At 33.6% G+C, this 25,075-nt stretch overlaps 1 protein-coding gene across 1 annotated transcript in view; it reads right to left on the reverse strand.

The window, feature by feature from the left end:
• LOC149424941 (uncharacterized) overlaps nucleotides 1-25,075 on the reverse strand; it is a 460,249-nt gene that overhangs the window by 97,359 nt on the left and 337,815 nt on the right. Inside the window, exon 10 of the mRNA XM_089646910.1 lies at nucleotides 2,163-2,355. Within this exon, the coding sequence (XP_089503036.1) occupies nucleotides 2,163-2,355 (193 nt within the window). The remainder of the gene's footprint in view (nucleotides 1-2,162; nucleotides 2,356-25,075) is intronic.

The raw sequence follows: 25,075 nt of genomic DNA on the forward strand, positions 1-25,075 counted from the left end.
AAAAAATTAAAAAAGTACGTTTTTTTTCGAAAATTTAATTTATAAGAATACTTCAGGTTAATCATAAGTGTAAAGCAAGAACATTAATGTGATTATCCGCTTTTTATCCATTCCAGATGACTTAAGTAATGTAAATATCCCACGAAACGTCTATTTTCAAAGTTTTCATTGTTGTAAGTGCTTTACAACACACGTGTGACTTAACATAAGTGTGCTCATCGTTATTATAGATGGTTTTACACTGTTCTTAATGTTTTCAGCTTAGTATGGAGACTTTATGGGAAATAAAATATTAATAACATCACATCACATATTTATGTATATAGTGCATTTTAGTGATTTTCACTCGCATGTGAGCATTATTCTAAACCCTTAAATATAATAGGTTAACCCTTAAATAAAATTACTCCCACAGTACTGTTAAAATGACAGTATAATCCAATTTTTCAGCTTGGTTAGTACTATTGATTTAACCGTAAAACCAATATTTAATCCCTCAGGCCTCTGGCATATTAACCATTATACTTAAAGACGGTGTTAGAAGGTCGGAAAATACGAGTGTATTTCCGTTTTGCAATAAAATCCAAATAAATGGAATATTTCTGAACGTATCCGAAAACTAAAAAGTGTTTTTGAAAGATGATGAAATAAGCTTTCAAATTTTATCGTCAGAAATAAATTTTAGATATATTAAAATTTTGAAGGCAAAAATAAAAAGTTTAAAAAATTGCACACCTTTTTTTTTCGTTTAAGCACTGCACTAAAATAACAGAAAACAAAAAAATATTAATTTTATTAGAAAAATGTATTTTAAATATTACTGACAATTCAGTTTTTTTTAATCGTTTCATATAAAAATAATTTTAATTTTTTTCTCAAATTGCGGTCGGAGCCTTCGATTTCGTAGAAGTGCACATTTTAGTTCTTCTATAGTTTACATCTAGATTTGAATATAGAGTGTAATGTTTTCTCTTTCAAACACCGCGTAGAACATATTTCTCACTATGGCGTAAGGGAGTTACAACGATTTCTACGAAACCATATGAGCTTTTCCAAAAAGCGAACATACTGAATATAAACAAATTACTAATATTTGTTTGTTCGTAAAACTGAACAAATTAGCCTGAGGGGTTAAGAGAAAACTAAGAAACATTCAAAAATTGGCAGTGCCTTTTCACGTTAATCTAAAAACTAGTTTGAAAAGTGTCTAAATTATTTATGCCGATGTAACCGAAACGTTTTATTCAGCTAGGTAAGTTTTTGTTGGAAGATTTTTTTTCAGACTACTGGAGCCTTTTTCAACCTTTATCCTCCCGCTTAAGATAAACCACTAAAAAATGATGTGTTTTTTTGATTCAACGAAATCGCCAAAAGAGAATATTGTCAAGTTGAGCTTTCTGTAGGATAACACTTTTTGTGAACCGTGTGCCCGAAGCACAATTTTTCTCATTTAATTTTTTTCTTATTCAAATATTATTTTTTATGTAAATTATAAAAAATACTAATTTCGGTTGTGTTTCTATCTGTAACTTCAATGAACTCTGGAACTCGGATTTGCTTTAAATTTAATGGTCATTTTCATAATTGTAATTATAATATTCAGTGATTTTTCACGAGTCTCCGCTAGAATGTTCTCATTATAAATGTGATTTAATCGGAAAAAACAGTACAGGAAGAGATAGCAATAAATAACCTCACATTGAAGATATATTATCATAATTAATTAATATTTTTTAATAATGTGTTAATACGTACTACGCCATTTTCTATTTAGGTATCTTTTCTGATTGGTTAAGTTAAATAGTAAAAGACATGATAAAATAATGCTGTAGCTTCGGATTGACTAACAACTCTTTGAATGGTAAAAATATTTTGGACTTTTATTTAATAGATAGATTACAATGAGCTCGGATAACTTTATTTGAAGGCGTTAGGAATGATTCACGACCCCGACCTTGAGCTCGCAATCCTATTTAATATCAATCAATCCCTGCATTATCGAAAACTTTATTGTTATAAATGATATCTACGAATAACCTCTTGAACTACCATGGTATCATCGACGTCCGGACCGTCAGTCTCCGCGGCTCTCCGTGAAGCGAAGGACCGCGAATAATTGAGAATTGTTCGATGAGAAAACGATTAAAGAAGAAGAAAGCTACCTGAGTTTGTAGTTAAAGAGGGAGATGTGCACGACGTCTGTGTGGCGGCCGGTAAAGGTGATGCGGCACTCGGTGTGGAAGGGCAGGGCGCGCGTGTCGAAGCTGCCCGACCGCCCATTCCGCTCGGCCGAAAAGCTCAGCTCGCAGCGGGATGCCGACCCCTTTCCTTCTCCTCCACGCCCTCCGCCCGTATCTGCAACAAAACATATATATATTAGCTGTGGAGTTTAAGTTTAGCGTGTGGGTGATTTTTTTTTGATTATGGATTCTTTCGTAATCCTCTAACTAGCTAGGGCTTATAGCAATAAACTTTCATATTTCTAGCTGACTAGTACTGCGGCTCATTTGGCCTTATTACTATCACCATCTGATGGTTGTATTTACTTAGGCTGATTTTACGTTACATTAAAATAGCGTGTGGGTGGAATTATTATAAATGTGTATTTATGTTGAATGTTCTTATAGTCAAAACAAATTTGCAATCAACTTTTGCCGTTAGTTTTGGTAATGTGGCAAGTCGGATATTTTCATCCCAAAAATGACACCGGAAGTCGTCACTTTCCAGGACTCCTCCCGGGCCGAAATCTGGATGAATGCGTTTTAACTAATCTTATTTGGGGTTAGCGCCTACAAAACTCTCTACTTATTTACCCATAAAATAGTTTTTGTAACTCTTCTGATAACAGCGAATTTCTCATAGTTTTGGAATGATTCCGAGTTATTTCAAATGTGCTGAATATTTCATATTTAAAGTTGTCATCAAAAATATACCATCTTAAAAATAAGATAAAATTATCTATGAAATATTTTATATTTCTAAATAATAAAATTTTAAAATCAAATGAAAATGTTAACAAAAAACTTTCCGGAAAATTTTGTCTTGAAACGTCCATAATTTTGAAAGAATTCGATATTGATAACACATATTCCCTTTGTGTGGGGATTTAATAACTTCATCACTTCACTTTTTTATGCCGTTTTTGCTACACATTGTACAAAGACTACAATTTTTATTTAGAATTATTACTAATATAAAATGTCTCTTAACATTACATTTTTCAAACTTATGCGCGTGCGCTACTTTTACGCACGTCTTTTTCCCCGCAAATGACTTGATTCAATTTGATTTGGCATTTGTGATTAAAATCATGTTTTTAATAATAATCTCTATTCCAATGACCAATTCACTATTACGTTAGTATAATTCAATGTATCTATAATATTATTATCCTAGCGTCTGGACGGTCTGGGCCCTCTGATTGGTCGAATTCAAATAGTATGTTTCGGATAAATTCCGCTAACTTGAAAATTAAGACCCGATTTCATACTAAAATAGTATCGCCTCATAATAATACGAGATTTCTTCAAAAGAATCGTTTCTGCTCATATAATTTTTGGATAATATCGAAGAAAATTTGAAGAAAGTTCATAATCCATTGGATTAATTAAATTACAATGAAAATTATCCACAGTTACGTGATTATGTTTAACGTTTACAAAAAAGCACGCGTTCCTTCAATATGGCCGATACGCACGGTTATAGATGGCCAACAGAGCGCACCTCTGGCGGTATAAAAACGGACCAAATGACTGGCGCGAATATTTAAATATGCAGCTCACAATACTTGACTACTTGACCATTAACAAGCGTAAAGTAGAAGATTTCTTCTGGAAGCTTATCACTTTGTAATGGCATCTTCATTATTATTTATATATTTTTTGCTGATTAATTATATCTGATTTTATATTGAAAATTAAATTATTTATTTGCGATGATTTATATCCTGAGTGAAGTATTTTAAGACCTGAATTTTTATCGAAAGTGTGATCATTATTCAAAAGATGATTTACAAATTCAGATTCACTATTTCCATTTAGAGCCCTGAAATATTTTTTACTTCTGACTTCAAAGTTTCTATTAGTTCTACCTTTGTAAAAGAAATTTCATCCCAATTGAGTTTTTGATGATTTTTCCTGATTTTTTTGTTCGATTTTTATTATTTAGAATATATTTCTTCATTGTTATTAGTATAAAGTTGAATAGTACCAGGATTGTTTTTATGATTTAAGATTTTCACGGCCAAAAGTATTTTTGTTATTTGTTTTTGGGGTACTATGCCGTGTTGCGCTAACTCCTTCTTTAGCCAACGTTTCGGACAGCATTGCAGTGTCCATCATCAGGGCAGATGTGTTATTTGAGGTTGTGTTAAAATGTGAGCTTATGTATGAGGTTGTGATACCGTGTTGCCAGCTCCAACCCTCTGAGCTAATATTAACGTATCATTTTATTTTTTTAAATTTTTTTTATTTAAAGTGGTTTTCTTTGTTTAGCTCTGGTGTATCCGTCAATTACCGGATACCAAGAACTATTAAGCTTAGCTCCATCGTCTCTATTAATGTTTACGGGATTTTTATGAATTTCAATGGCCTCCGTAATCAGCCGTGCTCTATAAGTTTTCGGTCTCCCCAGGATTTCAGGAACAAATCCAAAGTAATGCCCGGTGTCAATCAAATGCTCGGCAATTGCCGATTTGTCTGAAAAAGTTGCGATGGGCAGTCCGTTATCGCCAGTACTAGCCAACTTTTTTATGGAGAAGTTTGAAGAAGTGGCACTCGACACAGCTTCGGCTGTCCCTAAAGTATGGTGGCGCTACGTCGACGATGTCTTCGCCATTTGGCCTCATGGAACGGAGAAACTAAACGAATTCCTGGATCATCTTAATTCTCTCCACAGCAAAATTAAATTCACAATGGAACTGGAAAATGAAGATAAAATCCTGCCCTTTTTAGATGTGGAGGTGATGCGGAAACACGATGGTAGCCTAGGGCGTACTGTATATAGGAAACCAACCCATACAAATCGGTACTTACACGCTGATTCGCACCACCACCCAGCGCAGAAGAGAGGACTTATCCATACATTGGTGACCCGAGTGACCAAAATATGTGAAGAACATAAAATCGGAGCGGAACTTACGAAGCTGACCGATGCACTGGAGCGTAACGGCTACCCAGCAAGTCAGACAAGGCAAATCATAAGAGACAAATCTGCACCAAACGAAGACAGAATTGAACAAGAGTCGAAAGGCTGTGCCTTCCTGCCTTATGTGCACAATGTGACAGACAAAATTGCCAGGCTATTGAGAAAGGAAAATATCAAGACTGTTTTCGGAACAACAACAAAGATACAGGACTTACTGAGGTCTGCAAAGACTAAGTTTCCTCTGGAAACAGATGGAGTGTATAAACTCAGCTGTTCCGGATGTGACAAGGTCTATGTAGGCCAGACAGAGCGGACTATCTCCAAAAGGATTTCAGAACACTTCAGAGCTTGTAAACTCGGCCACCCTGACAAATCGGCAATTGCCGAGCATTTGATTGACACCGGGCATTACTTTGGATTTGTTCCTGAAATCCTGGGGAGACCGAAAACTTATAGAGCACGGCTGATTACGGAGGCCATTGAAATTCATAAAAATCCCGTAAACATTAATAGAGACGATGGAGCTAAGCTTAATAGTTCTTGGTATCCGGTAATTGACGGATACACCAGAGCTAAACAAAGAAAACCACTTTAAATAAAAAAAATTAAAAAAAATAAAATGATACGTTAATATTAGCTCAGAGGGTTGGAGCTGGCAACACGGTATCACAACCTCATACATAAGCTCACATTTTAACACAACCTCAAATAACACATCTGCCCTGATGATGGACACTGCAATGCTGTCCGAAACGTTGGCTAAGGAAGGAGTTAGCGCAACACGGCATAGTACCCCAAAAACAAATAACAAAAAAAAAAGGATTGTTTTTATATATAATTTTAGAAGTATCGTTATCCACAAACAGAATTCTACGCCATTGCTTATTTCTATCTTTAGAAATACCGTTTGAAGAAAATATGTTAAATTTTTTTATTTAGTATTTCAACTTTCAATTTATTAGAATAACCGTTATTAAATGCTATTTGTCTTATGAATATATTGTTTTATGGTTATATGCTATTTGTTTTTTTCAGGTCTTAAAATACTTCACTATAAATAATTTAGAAATTTTAGAAATTAGGAAACATGTTAATACAAAAGCAGATATAATTAGCATGAATTTTTTATAAACTCTCTTTTAAATATTTTCCCGCTTAACTGGTCTTTCCCGTCTAACGATATTGTAATTCCTAATTCTTATAAACCCAGCCTACTCTTACCCCTCCCCCCTCCTTCCAATTCTTCTTTCCAATTGCAATCTATATTTAATTTTTGACTTCGGTGTATACACAGTAAAATGTAAACATTATATTTATTTATTTATTGGACAATTTGCATAGCGCCGCTTTTGTGAGATATCACCTCAGGGGCGCTATGTTGTAATAATCTACCTTTATATATAGATTTTTACTCTCCTGATGAAGGTGTATATATAATCTAAATTTAAACTTTATTAGATACAGTAACAGTTGTAGGTAAAGAATTATCAACAGTTGGAGTAAAATTAACACCTTTTAATTAAACCGACTGCTAATCTCATCGCACAATTACCCTCCTTTTATTCATAAACACGGGTACAATTAATCAATATGTAATAATCTATTATTTAAGTCAACTTTGTTATAACTATCTTTAATTGTGACAAACTATACGATATTGATTCAACTTATAGACATTGACGATTGTAACACATATTTAAGCGTTGCAAGTCTCCTATGAGCTAATTATATTAGGTACGATAACAGTAACAGACATGCAGTTAATAATAGTGTTTCATTTGAAATAATACACAATCACAAATATAAATCACAAATACGTAAAATTTAATTTATTCAAACAACTATCATTGTTATGATTTATTAACTCCTTCCTGTTCCGTGTTTTAACAATATATACTCACCCTCTCTCTCTGTGAATGACCTAATATCTATCTATTAAATGTAACTGTTGTTAATATCACTTAAAATGGGCGAAGCCCAATCAAGTGCCGCCCGCAGGGCCTGGCAGAATGAAACCCGCGAAGCAGGTTTTTAACTGCAAGTTTATTATTATTTGTGTTATTTTTGTCAGTTTTAATCCATTAATAAAATCATTTTGTGAATGTGAACGTACTTTTGCCGCTTAAAGTTAATGAAACTTCCATGAAAGTGCTATTGTTTAGTAACATAAATGCCTTATGCATTTGTAGATAAATAGAAATAATAAAACAACGTTTGTATTGATGACAAATTGATCCAAAATGTCTGTTGTTCTGAAAATTCTCTTGAAATGCCTTCTTGACTGGATAAGCAATGTATATATCTTTTCAAAAACTATTTGATGTCAGGTTCTATTTAAGGTTTCAATTAGAAAGATTTTCAAATACACGGTGGTATATCAATTGAATAGAATTTTCACCACTTTTTTCAACAAGACCGTAATGATTGATTATCTAATAGAAAAAAGTTTGTGCTTAAATATTTAAAAATAAATTTTGTAGATGAAAAGATCTGTTTGATGGAGAAATGATATTTAAAAATGCACTATGATGTACGTATACTTATGATACAGTTATGCATGGAAGCAAAAGTCAAGGACATGGCACGCTTTAGTGAACCGGGAAAATACACGGACTTGGCCGAGAGCCATATTATTATAAAATGATGCAGTAGCTACCAGCTAGTGAGCAGGGAAAGATTAATGAATTTGGAGGAAATGCGACATATGGACTTTCGAAATTCCATATTCAGTAAATTGAAGATCATTCGATATATTTGTAGGATCTTGGTATTGTGACAATGAAATATAATGATGTTGTTGTTGTCACAGGGTTTACTGTTAATCAGAATAACACATCAGTTGAGTTGCACAGTTGGGAGATGGCTCTGGATCGATGATGATGATGAAAGCAGGCGTAGACGACGATGGCGGCGATGGAGTCATGGAGACCGGTCTTGTTGCTGCGTTCAGCACTGACAAAGACGTGGGGTCTTCCCAGTACTCCAGTGTAAACGAGGTAGGCAAAGGTGCGATGGACTGGTCTGCAGATGAGTGGAAGATGCTGACCGGCGAATGCCACGGGGCCGAGGCGCAGGCTAACGTTATGCCAAGGCGGACTTGTTGACTGGAGTGATGATGTACTTAGGTCCTCCACCGCTTATATAGCTGCTGATTCCTTTGTTCTTGTCTGCCACGGGTCGGAGTAGCATCTGGACTTCGAACCCGCAGAATCGCTGACTGGTTCATTGTATGAGCATTTGCATCACCCTGTATGCAAACATTCTTATCAGCAGTTTTACGTATCGCGGTACCGATATTTTTATTGAAGTTTGTAAGATCGATTGCTGTCTCAGCTTTTTAACTCGTGCAGTCTGGTTATGATATGATGACCCTAGGAGCGGTGACGTAACCGCTACATATTGTTACAACTTATCGAGATATATTCTGGAACAGGGGTACCCAACCTTAACTAGCACACCGCCCGCCTTCCTAATATATTTTTTTCAACGCTATTAAAATAGTTTAACAAATATACATTTTGACGGCCTTCATGGTCAAGGGATAAGGTTCTCGACTAGACTGAAGGTCGCGGGTTCGAATCCTGGCGTGCGCATATTATATTGGATTAATTAGTGTCATTTCACAAATTACTCATTTGAAATAATATTTGCGGCACGTTCTAGAGTGGAATATACTCCCAGTATCGCCCTAGTGTAAGACCGCCATTCAGAATTGAAGCGTTGCTTGAAATGGGTTTGGCCCTGTTTAGTGACTAGATTTGAACAGCCAGGTACTTCACCATCCTTCTCCTCATAACTATCTTCAGCCTCACAATATACCTAATTGGGGATCCCATAATCTCACTGGCTCAAGACGGTTAGGAGCAGATGGGACTTTTGTGCGATTTCACATAAAAAAATATATAGATATTTATATATTTTTTGGAAAAATCACAGAATATCACGACCAACTGGTTAGTAGCTTGGTAGTTATTTTAGTTTAGTTTTGTCTTCCATAATTGCGCAAGCCACTTTGTAACCCGGAAATGTACCTATTTAAGTTTAAAAAAGGTTATCTTTTTAAACTATACTTTCGAAATGACAAAATAATATTAAACCATCAATAATATCTAATCACTAATTGAATGCTTTAAAAATTAGATTATAAATTGTGTATCTACGACTTATTTGAATTCATCATAAAAAATAAATACTTTGTTTTTTTTTTTAAATTCGTCTTACTTCCATTTCAGCCATTCACCGACTCCATTTGCTATCGATGCCACGGCACCTCTCTCCTAATCTTACCGAAGCCATTGAAGGGGCAAAATCGCCCATAAGTAAAGGTCAGATGGCATGGAATTGTATTCAGAATGCCGACAGAGTAACCACCAAACATAAATCTATTTGTGCTTCCAGATTGCAGACGTTCAATTGGACGCTAAAGAAAAAGTCAGAAACTGTGCAGAGAGATTGGTCCTGCAACAAACCGAAAAGGAAATAAGGACTCGTCTGGATATTGATTAAATTCGTCATCATTGTTTGCGAGCACGGTCAACGAATGATAAGAAATGTACCGACAGCCAATAGAAAAATATAGCGCTGCCTCCGTAGCATCAGATAAAATGTCAATATACACATTTTTTTATAATGTCGTTCGTCATTCCAAATTATTGGCTTATTAATGAACGGAATTGAACTAAAGTAGCTCTTAAAATTGAAAGAAGTCCTTTAAAGGCGCGAGTTGAATCCGTCAGGGCCAATGACGTTACATTGGTACGAGCTTGGAGAAACAAAATTTGTTAACACAACAAGTTGTGAATAAAGACCAAGGGGCCCACTCTGTATCTTTAGGGTTAGCAAACCAGTGTGTTCGTAGTTTAACCATTCCTCGCCGGTGCGGTAAGCTGATTGAACATCGTCTCGAATTAATAAAAAAATCTATGTAAATATACTAAACACAGAGTAAAATTTTTAGGTATTCCCCCACAATACTTTAATGTTTTGCAAACCCTTAAATGCATACTGTTGTAAAACTGCAACATACCGTTCAAACCACCTTTAACTCTTTGGTGTATACTTAATGCATGCCGTTTTAGAATTATCAAATTCACGGTAATATATTTTATCGAGTGGCATCACCTTTTTTTTCTTTCACGAATGTCAAATGTCACTTTTTCTTCAACTAAGTGAAGATTCTCGAAAATTGGTTGGAGGTTAGAATTACAGTTTGGTTTTGCTGTTATTATTTTGATTTTCTTAGGTAAGTAGATACAATAATACAATACTTATATGCAATAACTCGTATTTTTCCGGTACACTTATTAGTTTTGAGAATTTTTTTAGGTTTTTTATTTTTTTTTTCATACGTAAATTGTTCATATTATTTTTTATTAAATACATGGTGTTGTAAATTTGCAACATTTTTTTTTTCAAATATAATTAAAAAATTACAAATAAAATAAATTCTTTATATTTCCTTGCATATGCATGTAAATATCTACAAAATATATTTTTTTCCAGAAAATTTAATAAATCATGCATTTAAGGGTTAAGTAATTACAATATATAAAAAAATACCGAGTGTATAGCAACCGGAGGACGAGGAATTTTTGAACATCGTAAGGGAAGGGTCAATACGGGTTTGTGACGTGGCTAAACTGGTGGCAGGAAAGTTTCGAAAGATACAGAGTAAGCCCCCAGATCAACAAATTAACCCATTTTTAGTGTTAAAAAGCAAATGCGTACTGCCGACGCATATTTAGTTTCGTATTTCAATTCCACATTGTCAATTTATTAATATTTTTACGTGGCTATCTGACATATCACGTTCCAAAATATCAATTCATAATCAACACTTCCAGTGTTGCCAGCGTATATTGATTTCTTATTTATTGCATTATCGATATCGGTCTGGTTTTCAACAGTGTGAACGTGCTTAGGAAATCGGTATAAAATCATCGATAGTCACGCCTATCTAGCCGATATTGTAAAGTTATGGATTTCACCGTGATAGATCCCCTGGGGGCATTTTGTTGAACCAATGGACACACTACCGGATTTGGTAAAGAGGGTGTTAATGGTGGTTTTGTAAGAACAAAATTTAAAATGCTTTATGAATATTATGTACTACTAAAAAAATAAATATTGCAGTGGTTTCGATTTAATCCATTTGATTAGTTGCGGAGATATATTCTAGTGTGGGATTTAGATAGCAATATGTACGATTAAGTTAAATTCAACCTCATGTTGGTGTATTTATTTGTCGCATTTACTTTTTATAATGCTGGAGAAATTCTGAGTATATTCGTGGAAATTTTCCCTTTGGTGCTAATTAAATAGATTTTTTTATAGATATCAATAAATGTACTCTTTTCCGTGAGTTATTAATTTGACTTCGTATTTTAATATGCTCAAATAATAAACTTCTTATTTATTTTTCATTCCTTTGAAGCGAGTTATTCTTGTACGATAGTGGTCTGATATTAATTTTTCTTCCTTTTGAAATATCACTCTTTTGAAAATTTGCACAGTCAACATATTTCGATCGGCTAGGATTTATCATAAAAAACGCAGGATTAATGGATATGTAAATGTCGACAAGGAGTAGGCAATAAAGTAATCCCAGAGAGAGGTCGTACATAATTCATCTACGATCGTCCACTTCCTTCTCACATGTCTTGTATGAAAATGAAAAAGACAGAAGATGCTAGAATGATGACGTCACGCACGACCTCTCTCTGGGACTAGTGTATCTAGAAAACAATCTAGATTGTGAGGCCTTTAGCCATTGCTTTTTAACAAATTATTATAAGCATTAATTACTCGCCTGAAATATCCATACAAATTGAAAATATCTCCCGAGTAAAACTAAATACCGCCGACGGGAATTGAACCTGCATCTTCTGATGTCCAGTCAGGTGCTCTGGACCACTGAGCTTCGTCGGCTTATTCTCAACCAATTCCCGATCAATTCCCGGTTCAATTCCCGTCGGCAAAATTTATTTTTACTCGGGAGATATTTTAAATTTGTATGGATATTTCAGGCGAGTAATTAATGCTTATAATAATTTGTTATCCTTTGTGCTTTGCATAAAGATCTTGTCTTATAAATATTAGTTTATCATAAAAAAATATTTCTTTTTAGGTCACCGGTAAATTCTGTATAAATTATTGATAGCTAGTATCTACCCTTGTAAGTTGACGAAAGGTTTTTTTATATGTATTATTACATATTCCAATTAAGATAGGAAGATGGTAATGGTACATCAACCTTCGTTGTCACAAAACAATATTTAATTAAAGACATTAAATTACACAAACCTATGGGTCCCTTACATTAAATCTCATAAACATATGCCGGGTTCACAGGCAAACCTTTCCACTGACAAGCTCTCAATTGCTAACGACAAATTCCTTAGTTAAGAATTAGTTCACTGAAATGGAGATGCCAAGTTGTCTGAAAGGTCTTTTCATTGTTCCTTGGAACCGAAGCGTAGTGGAGAAACTTAAATCTGATTTGTGAACACGAAGACGGGAGTATACTGCTTCTTGTAGTCGGCTGAAGGGATGGAAAGGATAGCCGAACTGAGAACTGAATAGTGAGCACAATGAAATCGCTTCCTCAACCCTATCTCACAATCTTCATTTCACCATAATAACATGAACATGAGTAAAATGAACAGAATTTCTCTAAAAACCTTTCGTAAACAAATATGACTTTGATCATATTTATAATCAAACATTTTTATAATTTTATAAGTTCTGGCTTGGAAAACTAGAAACATAATCTTTATAAATGTTGAGATATTGGAGCATACTAAAAAAAACCCTAGACAGATATGATACCCTCAGGTAATCTGAATTGGTCGAATCGGCCGTTGGCGGTAGTGTAGCCGGGGTCATGCTGTCTGTCAATTTAGTTTATTGATTAAATAATGTTATTTCTGTCGTACGCCGCCAATATGAAATTAAACATTAAAATCGTTTTTGTCTCATTCTTTTAAAAGTATATGTGCAGGAAAACTATCTGAAATAATTTGACGTTTCAATTAATTAATTCTTCTCTTTTCGCAATCACTTTTGCATTTCTATTTCTCAATCCATTTTTAAGTCCTCGACACTTTAACCACCCCATTTATCAAACTTTAAAAAACCTCATAAAAAAATATCTATAAAATGAAGTCGTCAAAAAATATCCAATCCGTCAATGATCCCCACCACACCAGCGCCGTCTGCTTTGAGATTTCCAAATTACCTGCCATTAATGGTGAAAATGGCATTGGAACAGGCATTTTCAATATCTTATATCACGAGGACGAGAGTAATTTATTTATAAATTTTTAATCGTATTATAGACCACCCTGCTTTACTCAGCCTTATTACCTTCTACGTACAAAAATATTTTTTACTAGCTGTATCCCGTCACGCGTCGGCTCAATCTGTCTGTGCAGATAGAAAAAAAAACAATAGTGCTTGTTGCTTTTACGTCTAACAGATAAGGATGTTTAAAAAAAGTCTTTTTGTCCTACAGATTACACTGTGGCGTCGAGAAAAATCTAGATTAACTAATTAATAATAAAGCGCTCGACCTACTCAGTACCTACTCCCGAATTATGTACCTGCAGTCGAAATCGCATCGTAAACAAAGCAATCTACTTACTACAAGCACCTACTTGTCCACCAGGTGACAATACGTCACAGGCCGTCTTTCACATTACGAGAACTCGCCAGAAGGTTCGAGTCTACCGCCTATGCATAATTGCCGCGCTGTCGAAGATTCTTGAAACGCACAGACTGTGCGAGTGCCTAGGATTTAGTTTCCATTTAACTACCTGATGTTGCTACCGGTCGAACAGTATAAATAAGCCCGACGCAGCGAGTCAGTCAGTCAGTCATCAATCTGCCGCCAACGATGTACTAATCTCACGAGTGACGGTGCGCCCCCGCGCCCCCCGCGAAGGACAAGATACCCGGTTTCACCCGTACCATCATGGACTTTATCGGGACATCATCGTAGCGCCTCTTCCAGATCACCGTCCCTGGCAAGCGCTACTCGGATTACAAGCGCCCTGGTTCCAGTGTCTCTGACCAGCGCTTCTTCCACGCCACCATGACCACCTCGAGGACACGCAGCATCCTCACTGGTCTACGCTGCTCCCGTTCAACTGCCTACAAGGTCCGCCGCACCTTCGGCCTCCGTCAGCACTGGAATATTGATTCCCCAGATCGGCAGTGCCTGACAGACATCGAGTCCGGTCTCAGCGCGCCGTCGCCAACTACCGCCTGGACCACAACACCGCAGCAACCGGAGTATTCAACATTTGTCCTACATCATCTCCTCGTCACGGCAACTGACTCAATAAACACAGTGACCTTCACCACACGACTTTTATTCCGTGCTTCACCTGATCCCCAAAACACCATTAAAAAAATAAAAAAAACACGTTTTTATCTCTCAAAGGTAAAAGATATACGCAATAAAAACGCACGCGTATTCGAATGCAACGTTGTGTCAAAATTTCAAAGCAATCGGTGAAGAACTTTTGGAGATTAAGATTTTGAACAAACGAAGATTTATATCTTTATTTATATAGATTACAACAACAATATCCGGACCGAGTCAATGATTATCGTACATAGACTGCATGCAGTCTAGTACAAGTCTGGGCAATATTTACCCAGAAATAGTAAATGTTTTATGTTGCGACTAACAATCGTATATTGTAAAGATATCGATTTCACCGTGTTAGACCAAAATCTCCTATATCACAAGGCAGGGACACTGAACCAAATCAGTCTCCTAACTTTTATGAAACCTCCTAATAATTTATAATTATATATTTTTTTAAATTAACTAAAAAAATTTAAGATGTTTTAATAAATAAGTATAAATTAAAACGAAATTTTTTGTAAAATTCCACACAAGTTAGGAGGCTGATTTGAATGAGTGTCCCGGTCTTGTGATATAGGTGATTTTGATTATACCCCCTGAAGAAGAAACAGCTTTATAGATTTGAAGATTGATAATATCACCCGATGTTCTTATGCTGTAATTTTTAATTTTCATGATAAACTTTGGTACTGCTTGTTATTCCAAGTTTTTGAGGAGTAAACCGATCCATGTCTTGTTGATTTATATTCTGGGTTTGTTTACTTTACAAATGTCAAAATAAAATTGCCATTTGGCGCCATTTGCAAAAGTTATAGCGTTTTCCAATAGGGTGATTACTTTTGCTTCATCCTGTATTATACACAAAGAAACTAAACTAGACTTTGAAACTAAATAAACTAAAATATTTAAAGCCCCTTCAATCACTTCAATCAAGATGGTTGTTAAAAGCACGAAATTTATAAAATAATTTAAATGAGTCCAAAACTGCCTTCAAAATGTTTTCATATTAATCCGAAATCTGCGAGAAGTTCTTATTTATTGTTTCACAAAGAGCGAGAAATAAATTAGTTTAGGCAACACTAATAAAAGTTAATAATCTAGTGCTCGACGGGAAAGATTTTTGTTTACTGTATTTTTTTCTTCAACCGATTATCATTTTTTTATCGAATAACGATAAGAAAATTTGGAATGAATTATTTTCGAGAGTGATTTTATAAATGACAACAGTTTCGCGGAATCAACGGAGCTTGCAATTTTTTTTATACAGAACGCTTTTATTAAAATTACTTTTCCAGAGAAGCAAGTTTATACTATAATCACCTCCTTTTTGAAAGAAAATAATTTGTTTGTGAAAATTTTTAAGAAAATACATTAATACGTTTTTGGTTTCTTTATGTCAGTGAGCATGTTTTAATTGTAATTTAGTGAGGTGTACACAAATCAAATTTACCAGAATGTGTTTTTTTAATCATCCAAAATAATAACTTATAATATAGATACAAAATGTTCCCCTGTGTCCATTGTAAGTTTAATAATAATCGATGAAAAATTAATTTTTAAACATTGAATTTAATGTAATTAAAAAAAAATTAATTCGCCAGTCTGGGGCTTAAATGTACACGAAGAAAAATGGGTATTGCTTATTTATTAAAAATCTCTTCAAATTATTGGTAATCTCATTAAAAACGGGTTTGCGGCCGTTTCCTGATAAATTTTTAGTGAAGTCCCAATGCACCTGCATTCACTTTAATAATGTACAATGACCATATGCGGAAATATTAAGATTTTTGTGAACACGTTCCGACATGGTAATAATAGATTCGTATTTTTATAAAAGTTTATTAGGAAACCTATTAATTCATTCTTTAAGGGCCTGCATTCCGTTTTTAATCGGATTACGAATAATTTGTAGAGATTCTTAATAAATTAGCAATATTCAATATAAGTATAAATGTTCTTCGTGTATTATGTAAATTACCTTTCTTTAAAATCGGTTCTTCATCGGTTCAATACACTTTTTGAGATTATCTGTTTAGTGAGGAAAACGTACTTTTTGGCTATTATTATAACACACTCTAAAATTAAATAATAAATTTAAGCACAAAATTAAAAAAATAAAATAGTCACAACCTTGGAAGGAAACTGCGCTGATCATTACACCATATTTCCACCAACTATTTTAAGAACAGCGGCCAAAATTCGTTATATTTACTGAAAATAAAAATTATTTTCTTACATAAATTTTTACGTTTGAACGTTCTTGACTCTTGAAATATGCTTAAAATTTCGGACGGATTTTCACTGAATTAGTATTTTTATATAAAATTTTCAACAATACATTTGATATTCCAGAATTTCTCACATTTATAAGCCTTCGGATTCCATTACGTAATACTTCAAGTCGGGATTTTTTGATTACAGATATTCTGGGACTAACTACCATATGTATTCCTCACTGTCCAGAATACTTATGGAGGGAAATAATCACACCGAGATAGTGAACATCTTTCTATCTAACAAATACAAAAGATTGTTACTGAGGCAGTTTAAGTATGTGCAATAAATTGTATATCATAATTCTTACCAATCTCATGGAAAAATCCCTAAAAAGGGTGTTAATAATTTAATAAATCTACATAAAAAAAATTTTAATGTTCGTTTGTTCAAAATCTTAAATTTTCGAAAGATCTTCACCGATTGCTTCAACTTTCTATTATTCTATTTTATTTTCAATTTATTCTATTTTATTTTCAATTTATTCTATTTTATTTTCAATTTATTCTATTTTATTTTCAATTTATTCTATTTTATTTTCAATTTATTCTATTTTATTTTCAATTTATTCTATTTTATTTTCAATTTATTCTATTTTATTTTCAATTTATTCTATTTTATTTTCAATTTATTCTATTTTATTTTCAATTTATTCTATTTTATTTTCAATTTATTCTATTTTATTTTCAATTTATTCTATTTTATTTTCAATTTATTCTGTTTTCTTTTCTTTGTTTATCTGTTCTATCTTTTTGTTTTTGATTATATATTTTTTTGTATCTCTATATGGAATGTGTGGGACTGCACATACCGGAATAAACACTTTTATTATTATTATTATTTGAAATTTTGAAACAACGTTGCATTCGAATACACGTGTTTTTTTTATATATTTAGATAGATGTCACCTGCGACAAGTAAAAATATTTTTTTTTTAAACAGCGTCATCTGTTGGACGTAAAAGCAATACGCGCTATTGTTTCTCTGTCTGCGCAAACAGACTGAGCCACAATAAAAAATGTATGTTTGAATACTAATTATCACGTAATTTAGAATTTTATAATGTTACACGTACACAACAATTTTGTCTTTAATCATAACAATTTCTCAGAAGAAGAATGTAGAAGGCGTGTAAGTAATTCCTACTAGAGACTCGAGACTATGGTGGTTCAGAAAGCTATTGATCGAGAATGGTAATACCTTCAGGGAATAATACCCGCTTAGGAATATCAGCTCGATAAGTCGGGTGCCAATCCTGGGCTAGAGCCAAACACACAAACACTCCCGTTGTTTACACTCTGACTTTGAGGGTTATATGCAAAAGAACAAAGGCTTTCAATATCGATGTGACAATGAAAGTTTTCTTTCGATTTGAATAAACACGATATATTTGAAAAACATTGTTTTCGAAAATGTGTGAAAATCTTTTTTATGAAAAGAAATTTTTCTTTGTAATATCTTCAACTTTTTCATAAGGTCACGTTTATCCGAAAGAAGGGACCCAACGGAGCTATCAGCGGCAGGATAATTTAAAAAAAAAATTGATTTCGAACATAACTATAATTTACAATGTTATTTAAAAAATAATTTACAACAAGACAACCCCATTTATTATAAAACTTTTTTTTTACTATAATACGTCATCTTTTACTTATAAAAAAAAATATATATATATATATTTTTATATATGGTTTGAATGACGGCGGTGAACATTTATAATGTCTTTTGAAACTTTTTTTTGGTTTGACTGAGGATTCAACCTTTCTCCTCAGGGACTAAAGTCAACCGCGCTAACTACTGAGCCAAATGCCAATTGGGTAGGAGGTAGGATTGACATTTATTTTGTATATGAATTCCTGTATTGTCATCCATTTTCAGAGAAAATGAATGAAGAAATGCGTGATTGAAGCCAAAAGTTGATATAATGTAGTTTAAGCCATATCGGTTGTCGGAAACTGGGTTAATATTCACTTCCAATACGCCAATTTATTCATACATTCATTCAAGATAACGACATCGAGTCTCAAATAGATGTAGTTAATATAAAAACATTTGGTCGGCAATTCGAAGAGAATTATTTTGATTTCAAGTTGGTTCTTTAATGTTAGTCACGCAAATCAAGACTAAAAATCACATTACTGGTCTCAGTTCATTGTACTTGATGTAAAATAGCAAAAGTAAAGTTGATTCATATTAAACATACTTCTTATACTAGTGTTAATCGTGGTTCGCAAAAACCACATCGTAATTAATCACATGGTTCCATATTTAATACTTTTGTTGTTTGAATTAAAATAGTTAAACTAGTGAAACCTCATAAATTTTTTACACTAAAGCTGAAGTAGTTACATAACGAAAACCATAATTATTTGAGAATACTCTCACATAAAGTGGGAAGGTAAATGTATTTGTTTTTGAATTTCCCGGAAAGAAATGTGATAAAGCAGCGCAACGCCATGAAAATCAATCTTCTTTGAAAAACACAGGAACCTAAACGAAAAATCCCAATTTAGGAGAAAGAAGCAAATGTACGAATAAAAAGTTTCAGGCTGATGGGCTCTCCTGAATATTAAATAAAACTAGCCCTGGAGAGTGGAGAGTACGTACCTAACTATAAATCTATCTCATCAAGTTAAAACCCTCCTCAGACGGGGGTGAAGGAAGGCGCTTCTTTTACAGATGGTCACAAATTGAGGGACGCAATATCGCGCGGGTACTAGTCCTCAATCTGTCCAACAGGTAGGAGATAACAGTATGGAAATATGGAACTATTTATAAGGCCTGCGCAGCCTGAAAGGTTCGAAAGGTCACGTGTTACTTCTCCCGGGGAGCCTATTTGTTTCTTTGACAAAGGGTATAATTTTTCCCCAATCTCCTAAGTGCTCATCCTGTGTTATCGAGAGCCATTTGGGTTTGAATATCATTTATACGTTAGAAGAGTGTTTACTTTTGCAGGTGTGAAGGGAATTTACGCATAAGACAAAGTTAAAAAGTGTTTTCTTCGCGGGTGAACTAAAATGATTAATATGAAAACTTGCTCCAGCTTGAAGGTTTTAGGCATGATTATATTGCTTTAATTATTTTACAGAAGATCAAAACAATGTTTTGAAAACGAATTCGACAGACATTGTTAAAAGTTGATACAGTATAATATTTTGAAGTATTAACTTAACTTTGTATTAACAAAGTATGGTGGAATTCCATCGTAATGAGTTTAATGAAATTTTTGCAACAATTACAACTCGGTGGAATTCCATCGTAATGAGTTAAATGAAATTTTTGCAACTATTACAACTCGGTGGAAAGCCATCGTAACTACTTTAATGAAACTTTTGCAACTATTACAACTCGGTGGAAAGCCATCCTAACGAGTTTAATGAAACTTTTGCAACTATTACAACTTGGTGGAATTCCATCGTTACGAGTTCAATGAAACAAATTTAATACTTTATTCCACTTGATAATTTCATCAGACCGGATAGGTTCAAACTCTTATCTTCAGACGGGACATTTTTTCCGGAATATCATAACACTGATCAACAAAATGTACACGTCTGAAGATGAACGCGAGTTATTGTTTTTTTTGGTTATTATGTCGTGTTGCGTTCGTTCTTTCTTTAGCTAACGTTTCGGCTAGCGTTACACTGTCTGTCATTAGAGCGGATGGGACGTTGGCTAAAGAAGCAGGAAGCGCCACATGGCATAATAACTAAATAATAAATTATTCATGAAAATACCGTGAAGATCTCAAATCATGTATGAAAGTGATTGTAACTGATCCGGTCTAGTAAAATAAAGAAGTAGAAAAAAGTTTTAAACTTGGTTTGATTTTACTAATTACAGGAATTTAAAAGAAAAGTTTCTTCTTCGCATTTCAATACACACAACCGGTATTTTTTTCTCTCAAAGTAATGTTGTTTTTAAATTGTTTTATTAACTTATTGACATTTAAGTACAGTATTACTTAGTAGATTATTTTAAGCATTAAAAAGTCACCAAACATATTAAAGTAAATTTGAAAATATCACAGTTGGGGTGACAATATTTTACCATTTCGATCAGACATACACAGAGAAAATGAATATTGCTGATTTATTAAAATCTTTTTTTTGTTTTTAATGAGTTTTTATTATTCACAATGTACATTTGTTACGTATAAATTGTTTTTTATAAAATTAGCGACCGGTTTCGACACGTCCGTGTCATTAACTAGCTATTTTAAAACTAAATTTTTAAGTGCAGAAATATGGGGTTTTATTTAGTTTGGTTCTTTGGTGGGAGGGATTTGAGGGAAAGGGAAGGGGGTTGAGAGGTTGAGGAGTTAGAACACGAACTATGTTTAAAAAATAATAATTTCTCCGAGTTCGCTAATCATTTGATAGAGACAGGCCATAGCTTCAACCGGGATAAAACTAAGTTTAAACATTCTAACATTAATAAATATTTTAATTTGTGCGCATTAGAAACATTAGAAATCAACAAAAAAAATAATTCAAGCATTAATATAGTAAATAAAATAATAGCACCTTGCAAATCACCTCTATTGACAATGTTCCCCGTTATTTTGACTCCTCCCTCTGTTTCCCTCTCAACCCCCTCCCCCTCCCTCGAATCCCTCCCACCAAAGAACCAAACTAAATAAAACCCCATATTTCTGCACTTAAAAATTTAGTTTTAAAATAGCTAGTTAATGACACGGACGTGTCGAAACCGGTCGCTAATTTTATAAAAAAAAATTATACGTAACAAATGTACATTGTGAATAATAAAAACTCATTAAAAACAAAAAATGTCTAGAAATTGTTACATAGTGAATGCCAAAGAAATACAAAAAATATTAAAATCTTGTTAAAGGAACAGCAGGCCGTTTCCTAATAAAATGTCAGTACTTTCCGAATCTATCGGAACACCTCTTCATGCACCTGCCCTGTTAATATATAATGTCGAAATGTGAAAATATAATGATTTTCGTCGATACAATGATGACGTCGCGTTAATACATTTCGTTTTTGCGAAAAGTTTAACATGAAACCTATCAGTTCGGTCGTTTAGAGCCCGTAGTCCAGTTTTTAACAACATTACAAATAATTTGAAGAGATTTTTAATATTTTATATCAGTTAGTTGAAAGAAAATCAACCCTTAAAAAAATAATGTATTTTTATTAATATATGTGATTAAATTTTATTTTTAGTTTGACAGAGGGTTAAACCTTCCTCACCAAGGACTGGAGTCAACCTTGTTTACAACTGAGCCAAATTTTAATATTAAGGGCTGTAATATCATTCAATATCAGATAAATTCATAATTGTTTGCGTGTGTATGCGTGTTTGTAACAAAAACTTGAAGGAATTCATTGTCATCGAAAACGAGTCTATGTAGCGAGTTTCAGCTCGCTTGGATGTCGGGAAGTGGGTTAATTTACACTTCATTCAAGAAAATAAAAGTTAAATTAAAATATACTTTATTTAAAAAAGATAAACCTTTGTTCACAAGACAAGATTTAATGCAACGCACAAAGGATAACAAATTATAATAAAACGTAATAATCATAAGCCTGAAGCACCGACGGGAATTGAACCCGCAGCCTTCTGATTAGTATGTGATTAGCGCACCTGAGGGTATAAATACAATAATTAAAAATGCACAGAAAATACATTTACGACACTCGTTTGCCACCTTAGTACAACTTTATTGAAGATACAATAGTATGACGTATCATAAAAGAAAACTTTAATATATTTTGAACATTTTATTTTTCACAAAAAGTGCGGAATATACCCACAGTCTACACGTGTCAGAAGCAATATTCATAAATGTCCAGAAGTGGTTTGAAGCGTCAGTAGGCCTGATCCTCGCTTTTAATGGTAACAGTGTGGAAAGAAGAATACAAATCAGAGCTGGAATATTGCAGAAATAATTGCTTTCGTTATCAGTCTGATATTATCAATTGTTTTCGGCTTCGGGCTTCCAGTGCCACCGTCATTTCCCCCATCTTGTTCACCTGTAGGGGTTTCTAAAAAATACAAAATGAAATTGATTGGTATCGTTACGTAAAAGCGAAGTAGGGAATAAATGAACGAATAAATTGTTAAGCGAAAAATAAATACTATTCTCAACTGAGGGAACCGTAATAATAACAAGAGAAGTAGGTACTGAAATACAGTTTACGGGAAGTTTAGATTCTTTTCATGTTGAATACAATATAACAAAAGGGAATACTTTTTGATGTTTCTGCCATCCGTTAAGATAAATCACCTTACGATTTTTTTAACCAGAAATATTTTGATTTGGATCGAAAAACAAATATAAAATAATTTTATTTCATTTGTTGTTTGTTTTGCTTATTTCTCTTCAAGGATTATCTATCCCACGAACTATCTAGAAGGGTGATTATCTCTGCTATTCAAGTGCTTTCCGATGCGAAAATAACTGAAAATACAAAGACTTTCTTACTATCGAAAAACAAAAAAAATATATTTTCTCCCAATCAAGTAAATATCTAGCGATTATTTTTAATAGTCACAAGAACCGTTTTCGAGTCGCACGCTTCATGAAGTATGTCTCTATTATGTTAAAACAACCTAAATGTCGCATTCATTCTTTATTTAAGCTTTCATCCTCGGTCCATTTAATTTGCATACAAACGTTTTACATAAGAAATTGCCCTTTCCCCCCCTTTTCCTACCTTTCTACCCCGCACCATACCTCTCCGAGCCAACCACATTATTATTCTACGTTTTTCATAAAATATTTACCCCACTTTTGAGTCCGCGTGGCAAAAGGTAATTTTAAACACTGCTTAGGTAGACTTATTACACGTATTTTAAAACCTAATTTCACAGTTTTACGTGTAATTTATTGGATGTTATTTTTATACTTTAGATAAAATTTTGAGGCAGGTGAAGATTTGATTTACTTATTAAGGTAAGTATCGTTAATTAAATCGGGAAATTGTGAAATAAGTATTTATATATATATATTTTATTTTTGTTTATTTTTTTTATTTTTTAAGTAAGAAGATCATTTATGGTTTACGAATAAACTGACAATATTTGAAAATTTCCTACTACCACCACAGTAAGCGGAAAATGTTGCTTGTGTTGTGATGGAGGACTTAGCCAGCCGAGGAATTGAACACACTACGCCTAGGTGGGACCCAAACGCGAAGTCAATATTAGTTGTCAAACTCCTGCTTTTATGAGACGCCTTCATTTCAAACATTCTCCAATTACCGAAAGACCACGTAGGTAGATCCAATGAAAAATATATGTAATATTAAAGGTAGAAAGTCTTGCGGCGTAATTTATAATTTAAGACGGCAGTAATATCTATGTTCGAAGCTATGCGATCAAATCAATTTCTATTTGTAAATCATATGTGTTGGATGGGTGGACAGAGCCTTCCATCACAAAAGGGTTAACTAGGTTTCACTGGTTTGGACGTTTAAATGAAATAATATCAGTAAAGGTTCCGTCACTAAACAAAGAATACGCGTACGCCATGTGCAAACGGAGGTGACTTCATTTTAAAAAGCGCCTTCACAAATCAGAAATTGTTTTCATTGATTTGGCTGAATTATTATGGCATATATTTTCAGAACGATAGTCTCACTTTGTTTTTAATGGAGATCTTTTTCATAGGCTGGCATAGGAAAAAAGTTATTTCTACATTCTTGTACACGTGCAGAGAGAATTTGGAGCAATTTTAAATTTCTTGGCTTGGAGTTTATCACTGATATTATAAAATGATTGCAAACCATTATCGACTCCCGGTACCAAAGATCTCACTCAGTATGAAGTACTAAGGTTCTCTCTTCTCGACATCCTAATCAAATCATTAAATTTGCCGACACATCATTACGGTTAATAGTCGTCTGCGGTGCGATACGGAATCTAACGATATCCTCCGTCTATTAAAAATTTCAACATTCAAACAACATTATACATTATTTCAAAGCTTCATTCTAAAAAAATTCGATGCTTTAAGATTTCTAATAATTTAAAACTTAACTTAACTTTGTGACATGCACTTGCTACACGGAGAAAAATGATCATGTTAAAAAAGTGAAAGCATGCCAATTTCCCAATAAAATATTAGTCAGTCAAAAAAATATGATTAAGGAACGCGAAAATATTAGTTATTGTATGAATACATGTTTCGCTGTCCTCATAAAACATTCTATTTTAACTGATACTTTTTTATGAACTCTGTAAAAGGCCCGCAGTCCCGATTTTAGCAGGAAAACGATTCATTTTAATAAATTAACAGTATTTTATATTAAA

This window comes from Hesperophylax consimilis, chromosome 3, assembly GCF_061612785.1.
Source record: "Hesperophylax consimilis isolate HC1 chromosome 3, BYU_Hcon_1.0, whole genome shotgun sequence".
NCBI classification, from domain to species: domain Eukaryota; kingdom Metazoa; phylum Arthropoda; class Insecta; order Trichoptera; family Limnephilidae; genus Hesperophylax; species Hesperophylax consimilis.